The sequence below is a fragment of the Phyllostomus hastatus genome, unplaced genomic scaffold (assembly GCF_019186645.2).
Source record: "Phyllostomus hastatus isolate PE091 unplaced genomic scaffold, TTU_PhHast_1.1 phas_contig_1048, whole genome shotgun sequence".
Lineage (NCBI taxonomy): Eukaryota > Metazoa > Chordata > Mammalia > Chiroptera > Phyllostomidae > Phyllostomus > Phyllostomus hastatus.
In genome coordinates this window covers 91,310-111,745 of record NW_025333513.1, presented here as the reverse complement: position 1 = coordinate 111,745, position 20,436 = coordinate 91,310, and the positions used below count along the sequence as shown (strand labels likewise).

The following is a 20,436-nucleotide window of genomic DNA, read 5'->3' as shown; positions in this document are numbered from 1 at the left end:
CTCTCGGTCCTGCTGGAGAGAGGGGTTCCCGTGTCAGGGCTGCCCTGCTGGCCACCTGCAGTGCTGATCCAGCCACTTACCTGGGCTCCCTGGGCTGCATGCGCCCCCTGGGGACCTGGCTGGAAAAGACAGGTGGACCAAACCCAGGGCTTGGGCTGAGGCGTCTTCCTGAGCCTTCCCGAGGTCGGGGGTGTCTGCACTCCAAAGCCTGAAGGGAACTCTTTGGGGGGGTGGGGAGTCGTTACATTTCTTTTTTGTTTAGTGGTGCTTTTGGGTTCTTCCTCCTAACTGCACACCCATCAAAATTTCACATTATTTTATTAAACCTAGAAAAATACATAGAACCAGTTACAATTAGGAATAAATCAAGTTAGTCATGGTACAGTTTACCAAATTAACAAAGAAGTATTTAAAGTAAATGTGGTGTATTATTTTAACTATTTTAAAAAAGCAACTACGGGATAATATTCCTGGTGAGCACAGATGCGTGTGTTGCTGTTTACCTCCCTTCTACTCCCCTCCAGAAGATTCCCCCACTCCTTCCGAGTGTCAGGACTTTTACATCTGTGTGCACAGCGGGGCCCCGGTGGGCAGCAGGCCCTCAGGCTGTCCCTTCCCTGTGGCTTTTCCTCCCCGTGCACCGTCCCTCAGGGCTTCTTCCGGCGGACGATCCGCATGAAGCTGGAATACGAGAAGTGCGAGCGGAGCTGCAAGATCCAGAAGAAGAACCGCAATAAGTGCCAGTACTGCCGCTTCCAGAAATGCCTGGCGCTGGGCATGTCGCACAACGGTGAGAGCCGACCTGGGCAGCTTAGAGCCGGTCTCAGGGAGCCTAGAAAGGGGGCGCCCTCAGCTGTGCCTGGCACCCGTAGGTGCTGCCAAGTGTCAGCTGCTGACCTTGCTGCTCTGGACTCGGAGTCTTGGAGCCAGCACAAGCCGGCCCAAGATCTGCCTCCCCCAGGCTGCCCAGTGTCCACCACGGGTCCCAGGCCAGGGCAGTCACCACCTCTCTGGCCTTGAGGGAAGTGGGAATTGACCCCAGCCCCACTGCTGTTGGAAACACCACCCCCAGGACCTCAAGGCTGTCTCAGGTGGCCTGGCACAGCATGAAAGGCCACCACAAAGGCCTGGCATCCCCTCAGCCCCTCTTGGTTATGGAGGGCAGGTGGGAGCCAGGAAGTGACCACGTGTTTCTGCTGCCAGGAGCAAGGCAGGAGTGTCCTGGAAGCCAGCCACTCCGGGAGACGCCCTGCCCTGCCCTGCGCTCTCGGCCTCCTGCAGAGTCTCGTCTTCAGACCCCACAGGGAAGGGTGTTGCCTCCTCTTTGCCCCTCTGGCTCAGACCCCCAGAGGTCAGGGAGAGCCTGCTGTTTAAATGTCCTCACCCACAGATACCCTAACTGCCTTGCATCTCAGAGGGTGGCAGGACCTGAGCGCTCTGGCTGCAGCTCTTTCAGGAGGTAGCGCCTGGCAGGCCTGGGGGTTGACCCCTCCCCTCAGTCCATATCTGCCCGAGCCCCGTTCCTTGGCTGAGTGAGGGCATTTCCCAGAGACCTCAGAGCTGACTGAATTCTTCTCGCTTTTTCTTGAGAGAAGCTGGACTTGTTTCCTGTTCCCTTGCTAATGACTGCAGTTTTTAAGTGCTTACAATAGGAATTATTTAATTGTTCTGATAAGCCAGTGAGATTTAAGTGTCAGCCCCATTTTCCTAATGAAAAAAGAAGATAAAGCAGCCTGCCTGAAGTCACAGGGCTGTCAGCAAGCTGCTGAGCTGGAGCTCGGGCCCAGGCCTCTGGTGCCACGGCCGTCTTCCCAGCTGTCACGCAACGCCGCCTCCCTCCAGCAATGCAGGGCAGTCGCTCTGAGTGAGGGCCTGTGTGCCCTGCACTGTGAAGACAGGGTCCTGTACCCCTAGAGCTTCCATCCTGGAGGGGTTCCCCAACATCCCAGCTTGCTGCCCCTAGGGCTTCTGAGGGCCCTGGGCTTAAAATATGTGTCTCCATCTTTGGCCAGCGCACCTGTAGAGGGGTGAGTAGGTCAGAGGGGCTGGCACCTGTGTGGACTCCTTGACGATTGTCGCCCCTGCTCCCCGTGCAGCCATCCGCTTTGGCCGGATGCCGGAGGCTGAGAAGAGGAAGCTGGTGGCAGGGCTGACGTCGAGTGAGGGAAGCCAGCACAACCCACAGGTGGCTGACCTGAAGGCCTTCTCCAAGCACATCTACAGCGCCTACCTGAAAAACTTCAACATGACCAAAAAGAAGGCCCGTGGTATCCTTACCGGCAAGACCAGCCACACGGCGGTGAGTGTCACCGCCCTGGCTCCGGGCCCCAAGGCTGCCCGCCTAACTCCTGGGAGAACCAGACCCCTCTCTCCCCAGCTCCACTGTACGGCCAGGGGCTATGGGGAGCACATGGGCAGGGGCCCTGGGGCCTGGCCTCTAATGGGGCCTGGTTTTCAGCCCTTTGTGATCCACGACATCGAGACCTTGTGGCAGGCAGAGAAGGGCCTGGTGTGGAAGCAGCTGGTGAATGGCCTGCCGCCCTACAAGGAGATCAGCGTGCACGTCTTCTACCGCTGCCAGTGCACCACGGTGGAGACTGTGCGTGAGCTCACCGAGTTCGCCAAGAGCATCCCCAGCTTCGGCAGCCTCTTCCTCAACGACCAGGTGACCCTTCTCAAGTACGGAGTGCATGAGGCCATCTTCGCCATGCTGGCCTCCATTGTCAACAAGGATGGGCTGCTGGTGGCCAACGGCACTGGTTTTGTCACCCGTGAGTTTCTGCGCAGCCTCCGCAAGCCCTTCAGCGATATCATTGAGCCCAAGTTCGAGTTTGCTGTCAAGTTCAATGCCCTGGAACTTGATGACAGTGACCTGGCTCTCTTCATCGCGGCCATCATTCTGTGTGGAGGTAAGTGAGGGTGGGGCCGGTGGGCCGGCCCAACACAGCCAGCCCCGCTGAGGGCCGGGCCCTCCTGTAGGGCGCTGAGACTGAGCGGGAGCCACAGGGGGCAGCGTCTTGTGATGATGGCACTGGGTCGTGCGAGGCACCAACCGTACATCGGGGGGCAGCTCTGTCCCACGTAGGTGCAGGTGAGACAGGAAGAAGACCGAAGGGACATGCACCAGCATGGCGATAGGGGCTGTTTCTGGTGGCAGTGAAGTTTTCTGTGTTTTACCAACATTTTCTGTTCCAACACAGTCATTGTAATACGAATCATGCTGACAGCGGCCAGGAGCTACTGCGAGCCAGGCCTGGTCCTAGCTCCTTTCCCTAGCCGGTCCCTCATTTGACCCTCACATTGTCCCTGTGCACAGGCACTCCTGTGTCCCCGGGTTACAGGGGAGGGACAGGCCAGGGGCTGAGGGGCTTGCCTAGAGCCTCGCCACTGGTCCTGCAGGGCCAGGGTGTGGATCAGGCAGTGAGTCTCGTAACCGTGACGCTGCACTGACCGGTCAGGAAAACTCGGGTTGAGGGCACTCAGCGAGGCGATCGCTGGCAGGACGGAGCTGGGGCCGCCACAGTAAGGAGGCCTGCTGCCCCTGGGCCAGGTCCCCCACGCAGGGTGGGCTAGGGGAGCTCCTCTGCCCTTCTGAGACCCCCGGAGTGTGCCCACTCCCTCCCACACCTCTGCCTGTGTCCCCACAGACCGGCCAGGCCTCATGAACGTGTCACAGGTGGAGGCCATCCAGGACACCATCCTGCGTGCCCTCGAGTTCCACCTGCATGCCAACCACCCCGACGCCCAGTACCTCTTCCCCAAGCTGCTGCAGAAGATGGCTGACCTGCGGCAGCTGGTCACCGAGCACGCCCAGATGATGCAGCGGATCAAGAAGACCGAGACGGAGACCTCGCTGCACCCCCTGCTCCAGGAGATCTACAAGGACATGTACTGAAGGGCTCACCCAGGCCTCCCAGCAGGCCTCTGGGAGCCGGGAGCCAGGGGCAGGCGGACTTCGCCGGGACGGGGCCACCATGGGACGCTCCTGTTGGCTGCCCCCGAGGGCTCAGCTAGCGCCGCTGCCCAGGCAGCGGGCGCACACCCTCACGTGAACAGACCCTCACCTCGCTCCCCAATTTCCCTTCCCCCTCTCCCTCTTTCTCAGTTCCTCTTTCTTCTCTAATGTCTTTGCTCCTTCTCTTCCTTCACATAGCTTTCCCTTTTCCTTCCTCCCTTGCCCTCCCTTTCTCCCCGTCCCCGTGTGTGCCTCTTTCTCTCTTTGAGACAGTTTGTGTCATTTCACCAGCAGCATAGAACAGGACCTCTGCTTCCGCCCCTGCCCCGGTGTGGAGGGAGCGGGGCCAGCCCTCTGCACCGACCCTCACTGCTGGGGGCAGGGGCCCCATGCTGCCCCCGTCTTCACAGCAAGGACTGGAGCCCTCCAGAGAAACACTAAGCCCTGGGCCCAGCTTCCTGGGGAAGCCAAACAGCACCTGGGCCGGCTCAGCAGTGGCCCCTGTCACTGTGCCCCTGCCCTGAAGGCCAGGGTGCCTCCCTGAGACCGTCGGCCCTCCCAAGGCTGAGGCTGGCGCCCCCTAGCCCCTCCGGCCCTGCTCCCACCAACACGCTTTTTGTTCTTTTCGCCTGTCTTCCAGGCCAGTGTTGCTGATGGCCCCTGCGCTGGCTGCTGGGGGACCAGTCCCCAGCCTGGAAGGAGGTGGGTTCCCTGCAGGTGGGAAACCCACACCCCCATGAAGAGGAGCGAGTCTCAAGGGAGTTAGTGGTTGGTGGGGAAGCAGTGAGCAGGCCTCGGGGGTGGCCCCCCATCAGCACTCACCTGCCCACCCGTCTGCAGCAGCCTCAGCCCGCCTGTCAGCGCCATGGCCGTCACCTCCCTCCTCAGGGCCAGGCCTGGCCTCACCCACAACAGTTCCTCTGTCCAGGCGGGAGACGCTCATGCCCCACACACTCCTGGAGCCGCCACTCCAGCACAAGCACTGAATTCACTTTATCTGCAGCCCCCGACCCCCAGGCGGGTTGCGCCCAGAGGGGCCTCTAGGTGGGCAGGCAGAGCTGAGCCCACTCCCAGGGCTGGGCCAGATCTCTGGTCAGCAGCCGTGTACTGTGAGTCAGCCCAGCACCTGCTCGCAGGGGAACATGCCGGGGATGAACTGAGCCTATTTACTGAGACATCTGTCCCAGCAGCTCTGCTGCCCTCCCCTTCCCGGTATTCAGCCCAGCTGGTCACCTGTAACACCCCCCGCCCCGCCCCGCACAGCCCCTAGTGTCAGGGTCCTCTGCACCCTGCCCCTCCGCACCCCTCCCGGTGCCCTCAGTGCCACAGACAAGTTGCTCAAGCACAGCTGCTGCGCTGTCTGAGCAGGAGGGCGGGCCCAGGCTGCCTTTGCAGGAAGGGAGCTGGCCTGAGTGGGGAGGGGCTGACTAGGATCTCTGAGAACCTGGGGTTAGAGCCCAGGCTTCCTGGGTCCTGTGATCCTCCTTGGAAAGGGGCCTTTCTGTCTGACTGCAGCCCTGGTGGGAAATGCCCTAGAGCAAGGGCAAACCCCGAGTCGGTCCCTGCCGGTGCTGTGGCCCTCCTGCCCCAGGATCACTGCCTGCCGGCAAGATTCTTCCCTCTCCCATCCCACCCATGGCTGACCAGGGGTGCGGGGCAGGGGTCCCCTCCCGCCTTAGTGCTGAGAGTACAGCTCTTCTCAGTGTCCAAACAATCTCCAAAATGGAAATGTATATTTTTGCTAGGAGCACCCGTTTTCTGTGTTTTTAATATAAATAGTGTACACAGACTGGTGGAACTTTAAATAAATGGGAACTAATTATTTAAGAGTTGACTTAGGCTGACTCAGTTCTCCGCGTGTTTTTCTGGGGGGCTCATGTGTCTTTCCCCACTCCGTGCCCGCTGCACAGGGGCGGAGACAGTCGGGCAAGTGGGACTGGGGGGCCAGCAGAGTCTGGCTGGCGGGCGCTCCCCGGCTTCCCCTCACTCCGCTGCTCGCTGCTGCTCCTCTGTCAGCAAGGGCTGCGGAGCACAGAGAGGATGCACCCCTACCCTGCAGGGAGTTGCGGGTGTAAGGCAGAAAGACACGCTCTGACAGACCGGGGCCGGGGGGAGGGTCTCTGAAGGGTCTCAGAGTGGCTGTCCACCCTGGGCCGAGAGCAGAATGTGGGCCTTGCAAACCCAAAGCCTGTCATTCACTGTCAGTTTGGTGCCCACACGAACGATCAGGGTTTTCTTCCTTTGCCAACGCCCCAGTTTTCTCCTTTACTCTCTGGGGTGCTGTCTCCACAGAGACTCCAGGGCACCCAGCCCTTGGCAACCAGTAGGCTTGCCTGCAGTGTGAAGCAAGGTCAGGCTGCATCTTGGTGCTTGTCCAGCCAGAAAACACTCATTGCTAAATATTCCAAAGTGGGGAGTTGACTCTAGGGCATCGTTACAAAAATATTGAAAGGACTGAAAGATCCAGGCATTGGTAACTGCAGGAAGCCACTCACCCCCAGGGCTAGACAGAAAATGTTGTCAGGAGGCCACCGAGTCTAAAATACCCACCAACACTGCCAAAGCCCAGGAGTCCGAGCCGCCTGCTGGTTTGACTAGAAGCAGTTCACGCTCACTGTGCATCTCAGGCTGCCAGGGTGCCGGTGGCCACCACCACTGCCGCTCCACCGCCCTGGGACCGGGCCACTTGAGCAGAAGGCTGGAGCTGAAACTCAGCTGCTCCTGCCACAAGTGCCATCAGTTTGGGGTGGAGGGACAGTGTCTTCCTTCTCCCTGTCTTCCAGTCCCTTGCCTGTACCTCCCACTAAAAAAAAAATAGCTAAGGGAGTCTAGGGAATGTAGTTTGCAGACTCCCAGCCCCTGTGGGATGGAGGAGCAAGTGGAAGAGCCAAGAGCCAGCAAATGAGCACAAAGTGCACGCAGCGGCCCAAGGGGCGGGGTGGGGTGGGGTGGGGGGGCACTCACAGACTAAGGTGGTGGTCAAGTCTGACCCTGTTTTCTCTCGCTGACCAGCCGGCCAGAGCCAGCGGAACTGTCAGGTCCCCATGGTTCGTCTCAGCCAGGAGAGTGACAGTCCCCGGGGAAGAGGAGGGAAAGAGGAGGAGGAATGCTTGGAACATGGGCACCTCTGAAGCAGAAGCCTTGCTTATGATGGAGTCTTCCTCTAGTTTGCTTGGTTTATTTTTCCCACCTCCCTACCCTCCCACACCATCAGGTGGGAGGAAATCAGTGGAGGACTGTGGCTCAGTGGCGCAGGGCCAGCCCTCTGCCCAGTGCTCCAGGGATATAACAGGGCACAAAATAACAACTCAGTTCAGAGAAAAGCTAAGTGCCAGCACCCATGTTCTGTTGTTACCTGGCACCTGCCGTTACCATCGCTAAGGGATGTTCTATATTAAGCACCTACTGTGTGCCAGGCATTGTGCGTGTATCACCTCCAATTCACCACAACCCTACGAGCAGTGCAGTGACAAAGCGCAGCGCGGCCTGGGTCACTCAGCCAGGAAGAGGCGTCCCCAGGTCTGCGTGGATCCAGGGCCTTGGGCTCCGCTTCCTACCCAGGGGCAAAACCTTGGGGACAATCAGTAGAGTCACCTGGTCTCTTTTTCATGATGTCAGGACAAATGAAGCAAATATTGAGATTAAAAAAGAAGAAAGCAGCCTTAAGAGAATTAAAATATACTATCTTTGCAATGATTTAACACAATTCTTAGGAAATAAAAAAGTAAAGAAAAGGAAGGAAGGAAGGAAGGAAGGAAGGAAGGAAGGAGGGAAGGAGGGAAGGAGGAAAAGAGAAAGACGGGGCCTGCCCTGACTGGGGTGGCTCAGTCGGCTGGGTGTTGTTCTGCAAAGTGGAAAGTCACCGGTTCCATCCCCAGTCAGGGCACAGGCCTGGGTTGCAGATTGGGTCCCTGTTGGGGTCATACGAGAGGCAACCAATTGATATTTCACACAACGTTTCTCTCCCTGTCTTTCTTCCTCCCTTCCCCTCTTTAAAATAAATAAATGAATAAATAAAATCTTAAAATAGAAAAGGACAAAGGAAGAAAAGAAAAAGAGGGGAACCCCCTGAGCAGGCTTTAAGGAGCAGACACAAAGCCTCTGCCGGGCTCAGGTGCAGGCAGCGCGGAGCTCCTCCAAAACTACGGGTGTGAGGAAATGAGCCCGCGGGGAAACACACAGACACAACCACCAGTGAGGTTAGAGCCCTGGGGCTTCAAAGAAACAGAACCATTGATTATAGAATAGGAGAGGTTTCATATTCTTAAACATATAAAGAAATCAAAACCATAAGAAAGGAATAATTTGCTTTTTAAGGAAAAAGACAAATATATTTAAAGAAATACCTGGGACTTCCAGAAAAAAGAAGAAAACTCAATGAGTTAAGAAAAAAAAAGACTAGAAATACCCAAAGAGATAATTTTTGCACACCAAGAAAGACCTGGAGAAATTATCCTGAAATTGGTACAGGAAAATCAAGATAGAAAATGGGGAATGGAAATAATAGCAATACAAACTCCCATATAGTGCAGACATTTGTACAAACAACCTGAAAAACAACTCAGCAAAATCACTGAAGTTAAATGTGCCTGCGGGACTTCCAGCCAAGATGGAAGCATGGGTGGACACACTGTGCCTCCTTGCACAACCAAAAGGACAACAAAAATTTAGAAACAAAAAAACCAACCAGAATTGACAGAAAATTGAACTGTATGGAAGTCCGACAACCAAGGAGTTAAAATAGACACATTCATCCAGACTGGTAGGAGGGGCGGAGTTGGGTAGCCCGGCAGACAGGGGTCTCGGCAAGAAAAGCAGCAGCTGGCAGACCCTGGTGCTGAGTGACAGTGGGTGGACCTGGCAAGGTGTTGGATTGCGGAGGGGTGCGGCATGCAAGGCAGCTGATGCACTGGGTGGTCCCACATTTGTTCACAGATAAACCAGGCAAAACTGGGGAGCAAGACAGACCTCAAAACCCAGGGCCCCACTGTGGGGAAATAAAGCCTCAAAACACCGGTTGAAAACACCTGTGGGGGCTGAGGTGCCAGGAGAGACTCCCAGCCTCACAGGAGAGTTCATTATGGAGACCCACAGGGTCCTACGACATACACAAACCTACCCACCCGGGAGTCAGCACCAGCAGAGCAACCGCCACTGTTCCCTGTTGGACCCCTCCCCCACAAACAGGTCACAACCCAGAGATGTGAGTTGCTCCGCCCTGGTGAACACCTAAGGCTCCACCCCACATATGTAACAGGTGCGTCAAGACCAAAAAAATGGCCCAAATGAAAGAACAGATCAAAGCTCCAAAACAAATACAACTAAGCAAAGAAGAGATAGCCAACCTATCAGATGCACAGTTCAAAACACTGGTAATCAGGATGCTCACAGAAATTATTGAATTTGGTTGCAAATTAGATGAAAAAATGAAGGGTACAATAAGTGAAATAAAGGAAAATGCATAGAGAACCAATAGTGATGGGAAGGAAACTGGGACTCAAATCAACGGAGTGGACCAGAAGGAACAAAGATACAACCAAACAGAAAAGAATGAAGCAACAAGAATTTAAAAAAATTAAGAGAGGCTTAGGAACCTCCAGGACATCTTTAAATGTTCCAACATCTGAATTATAGGGGTACCAGAAGGAGAAGAGGAAGAGCAACAAGTGGAAAAGTTATTTGAACAAATAATAAAGGAGAACTTCCCCATTCTGACAAAGGAAATAAACTTCCAGGAAGTCCAGGAAGCTCAGAGAGTCTCAAAGAAGTTGGACCCAAGGAGGAACACACCAAGGCACATCATAATTACATTGCCCAAGGTTAAAATGAAGGAGAGAATCCTAGAAGCAACAAGAGATAAGGAGATAGTTACCTACAAAGGAGTTCCCATAACAGTGTCAGCTGATTTCTCAAAAGAGACCTTACAGGCAAGAAGGGTCTGGAAAGAAGTCTTCCAAGTCATGAAAGGCAAGGATCTACATCCAAGATTGCTCTATCCAGCACAGCTCTCATTTAGAATGGAAGGGCAGAGAAAGTGCTTCTCAGATAAGGTCAAGTTAAGGGAGTTCATCATCACCAAGCCCTTATTTTATGAAATGTTAAAGGGACTTATCTAAGAAAAAGAACATAAAAAACATGTGTAGTAAAATGACAGCAAATTCAAAATTATGAACAACCACACCTAAAACAAAAACAAAAAGAAACTAAGCAAACAACTAGAACAGAAACAGAACCACAGAAATGGAGATCACATGGAGGGTTATCAACAGGGGATGGGAGGGGGCGAGAGGGGGAAAAGGCACAGAGAATAAGTAGAACAGATGGTAGGTAGAAAATAGACAGGGGGAGGGCAAGAATAGTAAGGGAAATGTACAAGGTAAAGAACTTACAAGTATGACCCATGGACGTGAACTAAAGGGGGGGAATGTGGGTGGGAGAGGGTGTGCAGGGTGGAGGGGAGTGAAGGGGGGAAAAGGGGACAACTGTAATAGCATAATCAATAAAATACATTTAAAAATTGTGCCTATGGATGCAGTGGGCTCTCCCGACCACCACCCCTCCCACCCCCGTTCCACCCCTTAGGACCCAGGCACTCATTTCCATGCTGCTGAGAGAGTTGGCTGCTGAGCTTGCAGCTGAGTTTCTCTCAGGAAATTGCCCTTTCTGAAGGGAGCTGCCTTGCCCACAATGAGCGTTCCCCCTCCGCCTCAGGGCAGCCCATACCCAACCTGGGTGTAAGGCCACGCTTCTTTGCCCCAGTTTGGGACAACATGCTGGACCATCCCAGCCCCAGAGCAGAAGTATCTACTACAACTGCGCTGCAGTTCAGCTTCTCCCCGTACCCCGTCCCGTTTCCTTCAATTCCTTGCAGGTGTCCTTCCAAAGAGCACTCCCAAGCCAGCGCCCTGCGGTGAACCTCCAAATCTGTTTCCTGGAGAAACCAGCCCAAGACAACACTGGGCGGTGAAACCCACCAGATGACACCTCGGATGTGTGTTCGTCGCAGCAACAGCAAAATCTGGGAAACAACAAAGTTGTTCTTCAACAGTAAAATGGATAAACTTGATATGTTTGTAACATGTAAAAAAGAAAAAAAGAAAAGAACTAAAGAAACACATGGGGAAAAATGTATATAATCTTGAAGTGGATAAACCTTTCAAAGGTCTAGTGTATACCCCCAAATTTCTTTCATGCAGTACCCATGAAACTTAGAGTGTTTTAATTTCTATAAAATTTTAAAAACAAAAATTTTACCATATATACATTTTTAAAATTTCCAAGGGACAAAAAAAATTTTTTTAAATCAACCATGTAAACAAATTGTAACATAATCAGGCAAAGGGCTAACTTTCTTAATATAGAAATCAATGAGCAACTGAATAGAAAAATAGGCAAAGGATATGAACAGGAAAAGAAACACTTAAACAAATGAAAAGATGCTTAACCTCACTCACAGTAAGAGAAATATATACATTAAAGCTACGAGATACAGCTTTTTACTTACCGAATTAACAGATGCCACACAGTGTGACAGCATTGTGCGGGCCAGGCTGTGCCGAAACAGGCGCCCTTGCTCTGCGGTGGGGGCAGGATCAGCCGGCGCAGCCTCCTCAGAGAATGGCTTGGCAGCACCTGTGAAAAAACTTTTTAAAATAATTTTGATACAGCAAAAGTAAAAGAAGTACTAGATGTCCAGGACTATTGGTTTCCCAATCTAGCATCTCCATTTTCCGATAGACATGGGGAGTTGTTTAAATTCAATTTTCAAATCTCCCTTTTAATTTTTAAGGACATTTCTCTTATTTGCTGGTTTTCAACTTCCCCAATTTACCTCCCTCAGTGGCCGGGGTAGTCTAGTGGAGAGAGCATCAGCTTTGGAGGAGTAGCATGGGAGCAGGGGGGCTTAGAAGTAGTCAGGGCTGGAAAGACTCTTCAAAGTCACAGTTCCCCTCTCCCACCTCGACCCAAAGGGCCCAGCCCTTCCCCCTCCCGGCTGCTGCAAGCCAGAATCCACCAGGCATCTGTACTGCCTAGGAGCAGGCTGGGATCATCGGACTTGCTATCAGCCAATCTGGAACCGCCTCATTGGAGAGAGCCTCAGGCAAGCCCCCTCCTGGCCACCTCTCATGAGGGGCCCCGCTGCTGAGCCATCAACACTAGTCTAATTTCTTGTGATCAGGATAGCAGGCTGGCTACAGTGAAACAGACCAGACCACGGTGCCTTTTTGTAGAAAGAATATCTCAGGTCTGGAGGCAGGTCCCCAGAGCCTCTTGGGTCTGTCCAGTACAGGGCCAGCCTGGAACAGGCCTCCCTGTAGTCCTCGCCTGGCTCACGCCACGTCCTCGAGGCTCCAAAGGCTCCCGGCCCACCCTGCGATCTGTCCATCGGCCTCAGCTCCACGTGTGGGTTCGCACCGCCCCGAGGTTGGGGGAAGCTCCCCTCCGGCCTCCTCAGTTATAAATCCCCTCAGACGCCGGCCCAGGCCTCTCAGACTCCCAGCCTCCCAGGCCCTTGGTCCTCATGAGCCCCTCCCAAGTCACCCTGCCTTCTTGGACCCTTAAAGTCCTTAAACTAACCCCCAGTTGAGGCAGGAGGTAGTCAGGAAGGAAGCTCCCAAGGCCCCGCAGGGCTGAGGTAGAAAACACCTATACATGACAAAGACCCCCTAAGACGGGTTGTTCCTGTTTTCTGGGACAACTCTGAATCATAGAATGCGCCTGCGTGCTACCCCCTGATTCATTATAATATCATTATAATGAAATAACATTGTGGGACTCCCTTCTCCAGTAGCCAATCAAGAAAGTCATGGGAAACCACGCATGCGCAGTAGCTTTGAAATCCAACTCCTTGTACCTGCGCAGGAAAAAGCCCGCCAAAGACTAGCAGGGGGCTTCTGCCTCTATAAGAATAGAATCCCCCAGCCCACGTGCCCTTTTTTTTTCCTCTGCTCAGAGCTGGCTCACTCCCGTGTCCTGTGGTGTGTACTATCACTTAATAAACCTCCCCTCTTTCTTTATGCTATAAACTTTGTGTGTTCGGTTCAATTCTTTGTCCTCGATCACTAAGAACCTGGTTACCTGTGCACACCTGTGCACACCTGTGACAGTTTTTGGCGAGCCAGCTTAGGAGAAGACACCGGAGTGGTAAGCCCCCTTTGCTGCTCTGACACCCGGGATGCCCTTTTCCATTATCACCTATTCTGTTTCGGTGACTCTGATGTTCCGTGATGGAAGGTCGGCCGCTAATTTGCGGGCACAGGTCGGGCAGTTAAAAGCCACAAGGGCGCCCGCCGCTTGAAGACTCCTGTGATAGGATAACTTGGATGCGGAACGGGGTTAGCCTTAGTCCCCCGCCAGGTACAAGAAAATGTCCGCACAACGGTCAGGCACACTGTGGAAAGCACAAAACACTGCCCCCACCCCGCGGCCACTCCCCCCAGCAGGCATAGTCGGACCTTCCAAGCGGGATATCAGTCACCACCTCACCTGCACTGTGACTTCCTTTTGCATTCTTTTCATCAGGCCCACGGACAGTCTTTTTATGCTTTTCCTCCCCAACTGACTTCTGATCTTTATACCTTCACTCACACCCCACTTGCCTTTTTATGTATGAAGGGTTCCTGCTGTCTTTGTACTAAGATATCTACCTTGGGGGTCATTGTTAGGCTAGCGCTAAGTACAGTTGCAGGAATGAGCCACTCCCATCTTTGCCACGTGTATACTATCATTGTAAGCAGCAACATCGCTCAGAACTGCACAACAGGTACCTGCTGGTCGCTGGTTACTAGAATGGCTGCATAGAGCCACTTTTACCTAATTAATTGAATTTGGAATTCTAAGGTGGTTTACTTGTTTCTATAAGGGTATTTTAATTTCCCCCTCTCAGTTCATTGTCCCTCCATGAGATACGCCTCCAGTATGAAGGGTGGTGATTTAGACATCGCTTGAGGTCCCTTCTGGGAGATTTCAGACGCAGGTACAATTTCTTAAAGCTCTGGAAAATTACATAGAATATTTAAGGGTCTTCTTTGTGATCTGGAAAGGAGTCATTTTATAATAAGGTCATCTTGGTGCTCCTCTTAATGGTTTACAGGGCCAGAAATTATTTTTTCTAGTAAGACACTTCCTTTTCCCCCAGATCTTAAAGCTTACAGGAAAATGAGGGTCCCCTGTAGATGAAGAATACAGAAATGGAAATGTACTAGGGCCACAAGGGTAGAGTCTGGGATTTTCAGGATTATAGGCAATTGCTCAAGAATGCAGGACTGGTTCCTTCCCAATAGTTAGAGACAAAAGTAGACTGTGGTGATTCTCTCAAGTCTTTTTCGATTTCTGTCGGCCGACACTCACTAGGATTTCTTTCGCCAGAGACGTCTGGTAGTTCGGTGGGATCCCAGGGGACGCCCTGTGGCCCACTAGGAAGCTCCTGAGGCAAGAAAAGGGGGGACGCCTCTTGATTGCAAGGGAGTATTTTTCTCACTAGAATCTCTTTCGCCAGAGACGTCTGGTAGTTCGGTGGGATCCCAGGGGACGCCCATGGCCCACTAGGAATCTCCTAAGGGCAGCAAAGAGAGGGACGCCTCTAGTCTGCAAAGGAGTATCTTTGTGTTTCTTCTCTCTTAGGATCACCGCAGTCGAGATGGGAACTACATCTTCCATCCCTTCCAAATCACCATTGGGTTGCATTCTTAGCAACTGGGATAAATTTGACCCCAGAAATTTAAAAAAGAAGAGATTAGTTTTCTTTTGTAACACTGTTTGGCCCCAGTATAAATTAGGGGGTGGAGAGATATGGCCTGAGAATGGGAGCACAAATTATAATACTATCCTACAGCTAGATCTATTCTGCCGGAGGGAAGGCAAATGGTCTGAAGTTCCTTACGTGCAGGCGTTTATGGCTCTGTACCGAGATCCCTCATTTTGCTCCAGCCCCACCCTGACAAAACCTACAGGCCCAAGTGTTGATCAATTAGAAGATACCCTCCTTAGCTCCCCCACCTGTCTCTCAAGGGAGATTAAGGGAACCCCAGAGTTCTGAAGTCTCTGCCCCTACCTTAGAGGGAGCGACCTCTCCACCACCTTATGCTATGGATAACCTAAAGCCACCAGCTGAGGAAAAACCCAGCCCTGCAGGACATACTAGAAGTGGCGCTTCTTATCTCCCCTACCACCTCTGCACTCCTACCCTTGAGGGAGGTAGCAGGCCCTGAAGGTGCTATAAGGGTACAAGTGCCATTCTCTATAACTGATTTACAACAATGTAAAGACAGGCTAGGGAGTTTTTCAGAGGACCCTTCACGTTTCACTAGTAATTTCCAGACTCTTACTCTAGCATTTAGTATGTCGTGGAGGGATTTGTACATAATTCTGACCACCTGCTGTTCCCCAGATGAGAAACAGCGGATCTGGGAGGAGGCTCGTAAGTATGCAGATCAGCTGCATACCCAGAACCCTGGCACTAACCAGCCAGCTGCCCAAGCTGTCCCGGACCAGGAACCTAACTGGGAATACAATACTCAGGCAGGGATCCGGAGTAGGGATGCAATGATAGATTGCTTACTGGCAGGAATGAGAAACTGCATCAAGAAACCTGTGAATTATGAAAAGGTTAGGGAAATCTTTCAGGGCAAGGAAGAAAACCCAGCTCTCTTCAGAAACAGACTAGTAGAAGCCTTCCAAAAATATACAAACTTGGACCCTTCATCCCCGGAGGGTCGAATCTTGATAGGGCAGCATTTTATAATTCAATCTGCCCCTGATATTCGCAGGAAGCTTCAGAAATTACAAATGGGCCCGCAGACCCCCTTAGATCAGCTCATGGATACAGCCTTTTCAGTCTTTAACAATAGGGATTTGGAGGAAAGAAAACAGGGAAAGAAGGAAAGGGAGAGGCAAGCAGAGCTCCTTGCACTAGCCTTTAGTAGTGCCATTGGCGGAAACCAGCCCCATCAGGGGAGCTCGGGAGGCCTCAAAGGAATCAGGGGGCAAAAGGATCAGACCTGTTATAAGTGCAAACGCCCTGGACACTGGTCAAAGAACTGCACTCAGCCACCTCCGAGGCCCTGTCCTCTATGCAAGAACTTCAGTTCTGATCCCTGGCACTGGAAGGTAGACTGCCCCCCGTTCCCATAGTGGAAAGGGGTCATCTCCCAAGGCCATGGCTACTCTTGAGGACTGAAGGTGCCCGGGGAACAGGTCGGCCCCAGGGAATACTCATATTCCCATCTCTACCGAGGAGCCCCGGGTAACTCTAGATGTGGCAGGTAAGAAAATCGACTTTCTTGTTGATACAGGGGCCACTTACTCTGTCCTTAACTCTTACTCTGGACCTCTTTCCTCCAAATCAGTTAAGGTAATGGGGGTCGAAGGAAATCCTAAGGCATATTTTTTATACATTCCCTATCACTTGCCAATTTGAGAGTCGAATATTCAAACACTCCTTTTTAATTGTTCCTCAGTGCCCTATTCCTCTGTTAGGCCGGGACCTTTTAGCTCGGATGGGAACCATCTTGTTGTTCCCTGAAGTGCCATTTGAGTTAAGTAAGGTGATGATAATCAGTAGTGTTCGAAATCAGGAAGAAATCCCAAGTTCAGTTCTGGATGCAGTAAACCCACTAGTTTGGGAGTCAGGGGTTCCTGGAAGAGCAAAGACTGCATTACCGGTTAAAATCCAGTTAAAACCCAGGTCAGATTACCCTCACAGGAAGCAGTATCCTATTAAACAAGAAGCTTTGGAGGGGTTACAGCCCATCATAACTAAATTTATACAACATGGGCTCATAGTCCCTTGTCAGTCTCCTTGCAACACTCCCATCTTACCAGTGATGAAACCTACAGGAGAATACAGGCTAGTCCAGGACCTAAGGTTAGTCAATGAAGCAGTAGTCCCTTTACATCCAATAGTAGCTAACCCTTACACCTTGCTCTCGCAGATACCAGATGATGCTCAGTGGTATTCAGTATTAGATCTAAAAGATGCCTTCTTCTGCATCCCTTTGCATCCTGACTCTCAGTATTTATTTGCTTTTGAGTGGACTGATCCAAAGACAATGATACATCAGCAATATACTTGGACTGTATTGCCACAAGGGTTTAGGGACAGTCCCCATCTCTTTGCTAGGGTATTAGAAAAGGATCTTAGAGATTTACAGCTACAAGGAGGGGCCATTTTACAATACGTAGATGATATACTAATCTGCAGCCCCTCCAAGGAGGCTTCTGATCAAAATACCATCCAGACTCTGAATTTCCTAGCTGAAAGAGGATATCGGGTATCAAAGAAAAAGGCTCAGATTACCAAACAAAAAAGTAAATTACTTAGGGTATATTTTGACTCCTGGATGTAGGCAATTATCACAGGAGAGAATTAAAGCCATTACTGAATTAACTCCACCTGCTACTAAACAGCAGCTTCGCTCCTTTTTAGGAATGGCAGGATTCTGTAGGATTTGGATCCCCAACTTTGGGCTAATCGCCAAACCTCTGTATGAAGCTACTAAGGGGCCAGACACTGAACCCATTATATGGGAAAAAAGAATGTGATCAGGCTTTTAATAAAATCAAGCAGGCTCTAGTCGAAGCCCCAGCCTTAGGCATCCCCAACTTAAACAAGCCTTTCTCTCTATACATAGCAGAGAAGCAAGGGATAGCTTTAGGGGTCTTAGTCCAACGACTAGGGAATGAGCCTCAACCAGTTGCATATTTCTCAAAAAAACTGGATACTGTAGCAGCTGGGTGGCCTCCGTGTCTAAGAGCAGTTGCAGCCACAGCCATGCTAACCGAGGAAGCTAGTAAACTAACTCTCGGGGCAGAAGTTAGAAGTCTTAACTCCACATCAGGTACAAGGGGTGTTAGAAATGAAAGGGCACCTCTGGCTAACAGGAAATAGACTGACCAAATATCAAGCCCTTCTTCTAGACAATCCTGAAGTAACTATAAAGACCTGTAACACCCTAAATCCAGCCTCCTTAATGCCTACAGAATCATCCCCAGATTTGATCCATTCCTGCTCAGACGTTATTAGTCTTACTCAATCGAGCAGGACTGACTTATTAGACCAGCCCTTAGAAAACCCTGATGATGAGTGGTTCACTGATGGGAGCAGCTTTGTACAGAATGGGCAGCGAAAAGCAGGATATGCAGTAGTTAGTTTATATAACACCATTGAGGCACAACCCCTTCCACCCTCAACCTCGGCCCAAAAGGCTGAAATTATAGCCCTCACCCGAGCTCTCATTCTAGGACAAGGAAGAAGGGTCAATATATATACAGACTCCAAATATGCCTTCCTTGTTCTGCATGCTCATGCTGCCATATGGAAAGAAAGAGGGCTCCTCACCGCTAAGAATTCCCCTATTAAACATGGACCAGAAATTTTAAATTTATTGGAAGCAGTTAGGCTCCCTAAGCAAGTGGCAGTTATGCATTGCAAAGGCCACCAAAAGGATATGTCCCATATCTCTCAGGGAAATAGGAGAGCAGACCAAGAAGCAAAGAAAGCAGCGCTAGGGACTGATAGACAAATGGCTTTATTCCCCCCTGTAAATGTCTCAGATATCAAGCCCAACTATACATCTGAGGAAATATCTTGGGCTTTGGAGCAAGGAGGTATCCATGAAGGACCCTGGATATATATTGGCCAGAGGCTCTTCCTTCCTCAAGCCTCCCAGTGGAAGTTCTTAAAAGCTTTGCATGACTCCTTCCACATTGGGAGGGATGCTACAATGACAATGGTTAACAAATTATTCATAGGTAGGGGAATAGCTACTACCATAAAGAATATTTGCCAGGCTTGTACTCTTTGTGCCTATAACAACCCTGGGCAAAAGCCATCCCTGCCCCCGCTGATAGAACCTATTCAGCGAAGAGGGACTTATCCTGGAGAGGACTGGCAGATTGATTTTACCAAAATGCCTCCTTGTAAAGGATACAAATACTTACTAGTCCTGGTAGATACCTTTACTGGATGGATTGAGGCCTTTCCGACAAGGACAGAGAAGGCCACAGAAGTAGTAAAGGCTCTCTTAAAGGAAATAATACCTAGGTTTGGTCTTCCACGGTCCCTACAAAGTGATAATGGGCCATCCTTCACTTCTAAAATCACTCAAGCAGTTTCTGAAGCTCTAGGCATAAAATATTATCTTCATTCTGCTTGGAGACCACAGTCCTCTGGAAAGGTAGAACGAGCAAATCAAACTTTAAAAAGGACATTAGCAAAACTTTGTCAAGAGACTTCTGAAAACTGGGCTAAGTTACTGCCTATAGCCCTCATGAGAATTAGGGGGCTCCCCTAAGGCCAATACTAAACTCAGTCCATTTGAAATGTTGTACGCCCGGCCCTTTTTTGACTCTAGATCTAATATTTGATACAGAAACCCATCAAGCAATTAAGTATATAATAAACTTAGGACAAGTGCAGAAAGCTTTACAGGAATATGGAAATAAAGTTTTACCAGCCCCAAAAGGGAATTTTCAAACTGCCATATCTCCGGGAGACTGGGTACTCCTTAAAACCTGGAAGGAGGGATCACCAGCAGACCAACTCAACCCTAAATGGAAAGGGCCTTACCAGGTAGCCCTGAGTACCCCTATGGCTGTGAAACTCTTAGGGGGTCGATAGTTGGGTTCATATTTCCAGGGTAAAACTAGCCCCCCACGGATCCCAATCTGACTCAGGACCGGCTGGAGACCCAAAGCCCAGACTATACCTGCGAGCCACTGGAGGACCTCAGGTTCCTGTTCAAAAGGAGGAAGCCCTAAAAAAGATAAGTAATAACCAATAACAGTGCACTAAGATCACCATTGTTCTGGATAGTTGCACTTCTTGAAAACTTCCTATTCGTACTGGTCCTCTGCTTCATATAAAGGCTTGCTCACTTCCTTCTGGGTGGAATTGTATCTGGGTGGATTGTCTAAAATGAAAATGTCTTTGTTGTTTCTATTAACCATTCTCTACTCGCCTGCACCCTGTGTAACGGAATGGGATGAAAATTTTCTAGTGAATGCTTCTCGAACCTTAGCAGCAGGAGAAAACCTGGCCCAATGTTGGATATGTCATCCTAACCCGGAAACTCCTTCCAGATATAATACTCATATAAAAGCCTACCCAATAGCTAATGAATCTTTAATCAGTGCTTTGAATTCCTCTGCCAATTACACGCGTTCCCCTTTTTCTTTAAGAGTCACATGGGAGAGAAATCCTCCTTTGTGTTTCCGTATGACCCCACTAGAATTAAAGCCATTTAACTACTCCAGCACCTCTCTTAAGTGCAACAGTACGATGGGATGTACCCCATGTTATAATAATACTCATACAAGGGCCATTGACCCATTTAAAGCCCTGGCTTCTCTTTCAAGTTCCAGCTTTCTAGAGAATCTTTCTGAGGAAGAAATTTTCAAACCTTTAAATTGGTCACATATAGTATGCTACCCGAATTATGATTCTAACTGTATTCCTAATAGTACCCATTGTTGCTTTGACA

At 50.8% G+C, this 20,436-nt stretch overlaps 1 protein-coding gene across 7 annotated transcripts in view; it reads left to right on the top strand.

The window, feature by feature from the left end:
* PPARD (peroxisome proliferator activated receptor delta) overlaps positions 1-5,789 on the top strand; it is an 82,430-nt gene extending 76,641 nt beyond the window's left edge. For 5 of the 7 annotated variants that reach the window (XM_045835232.1, XM_045835212.1, XM_045835208.1 and 2 more), the window contains 4 exons: positions 652-790; positions 2,097-2,299; positions 2,459-2,909; positions 3,648-5,789. In XM_045835232.1, coding sequence (XP_045691188.1) covers positions 652-790; positions 2,097-2,299; positions 2,459-2,909; positions 3,648-3,895 — 1,041 coding nt within the window. In that variant the 3' untranslated portion in view covers positions 3,896-5,789. Of the gene's footprint in view, positions 1-651; positions 791-2,096; positions 2,300-2,458; positions 2,918-3,647 lie in introns of those variants that run through there. The other 2 variants (XR_006785261.1, XM_045835239.1) reach the window with 2 other exon arrangements.
* Positions 5,790-20,436: the final 14,647 nt, after the last annotated feature.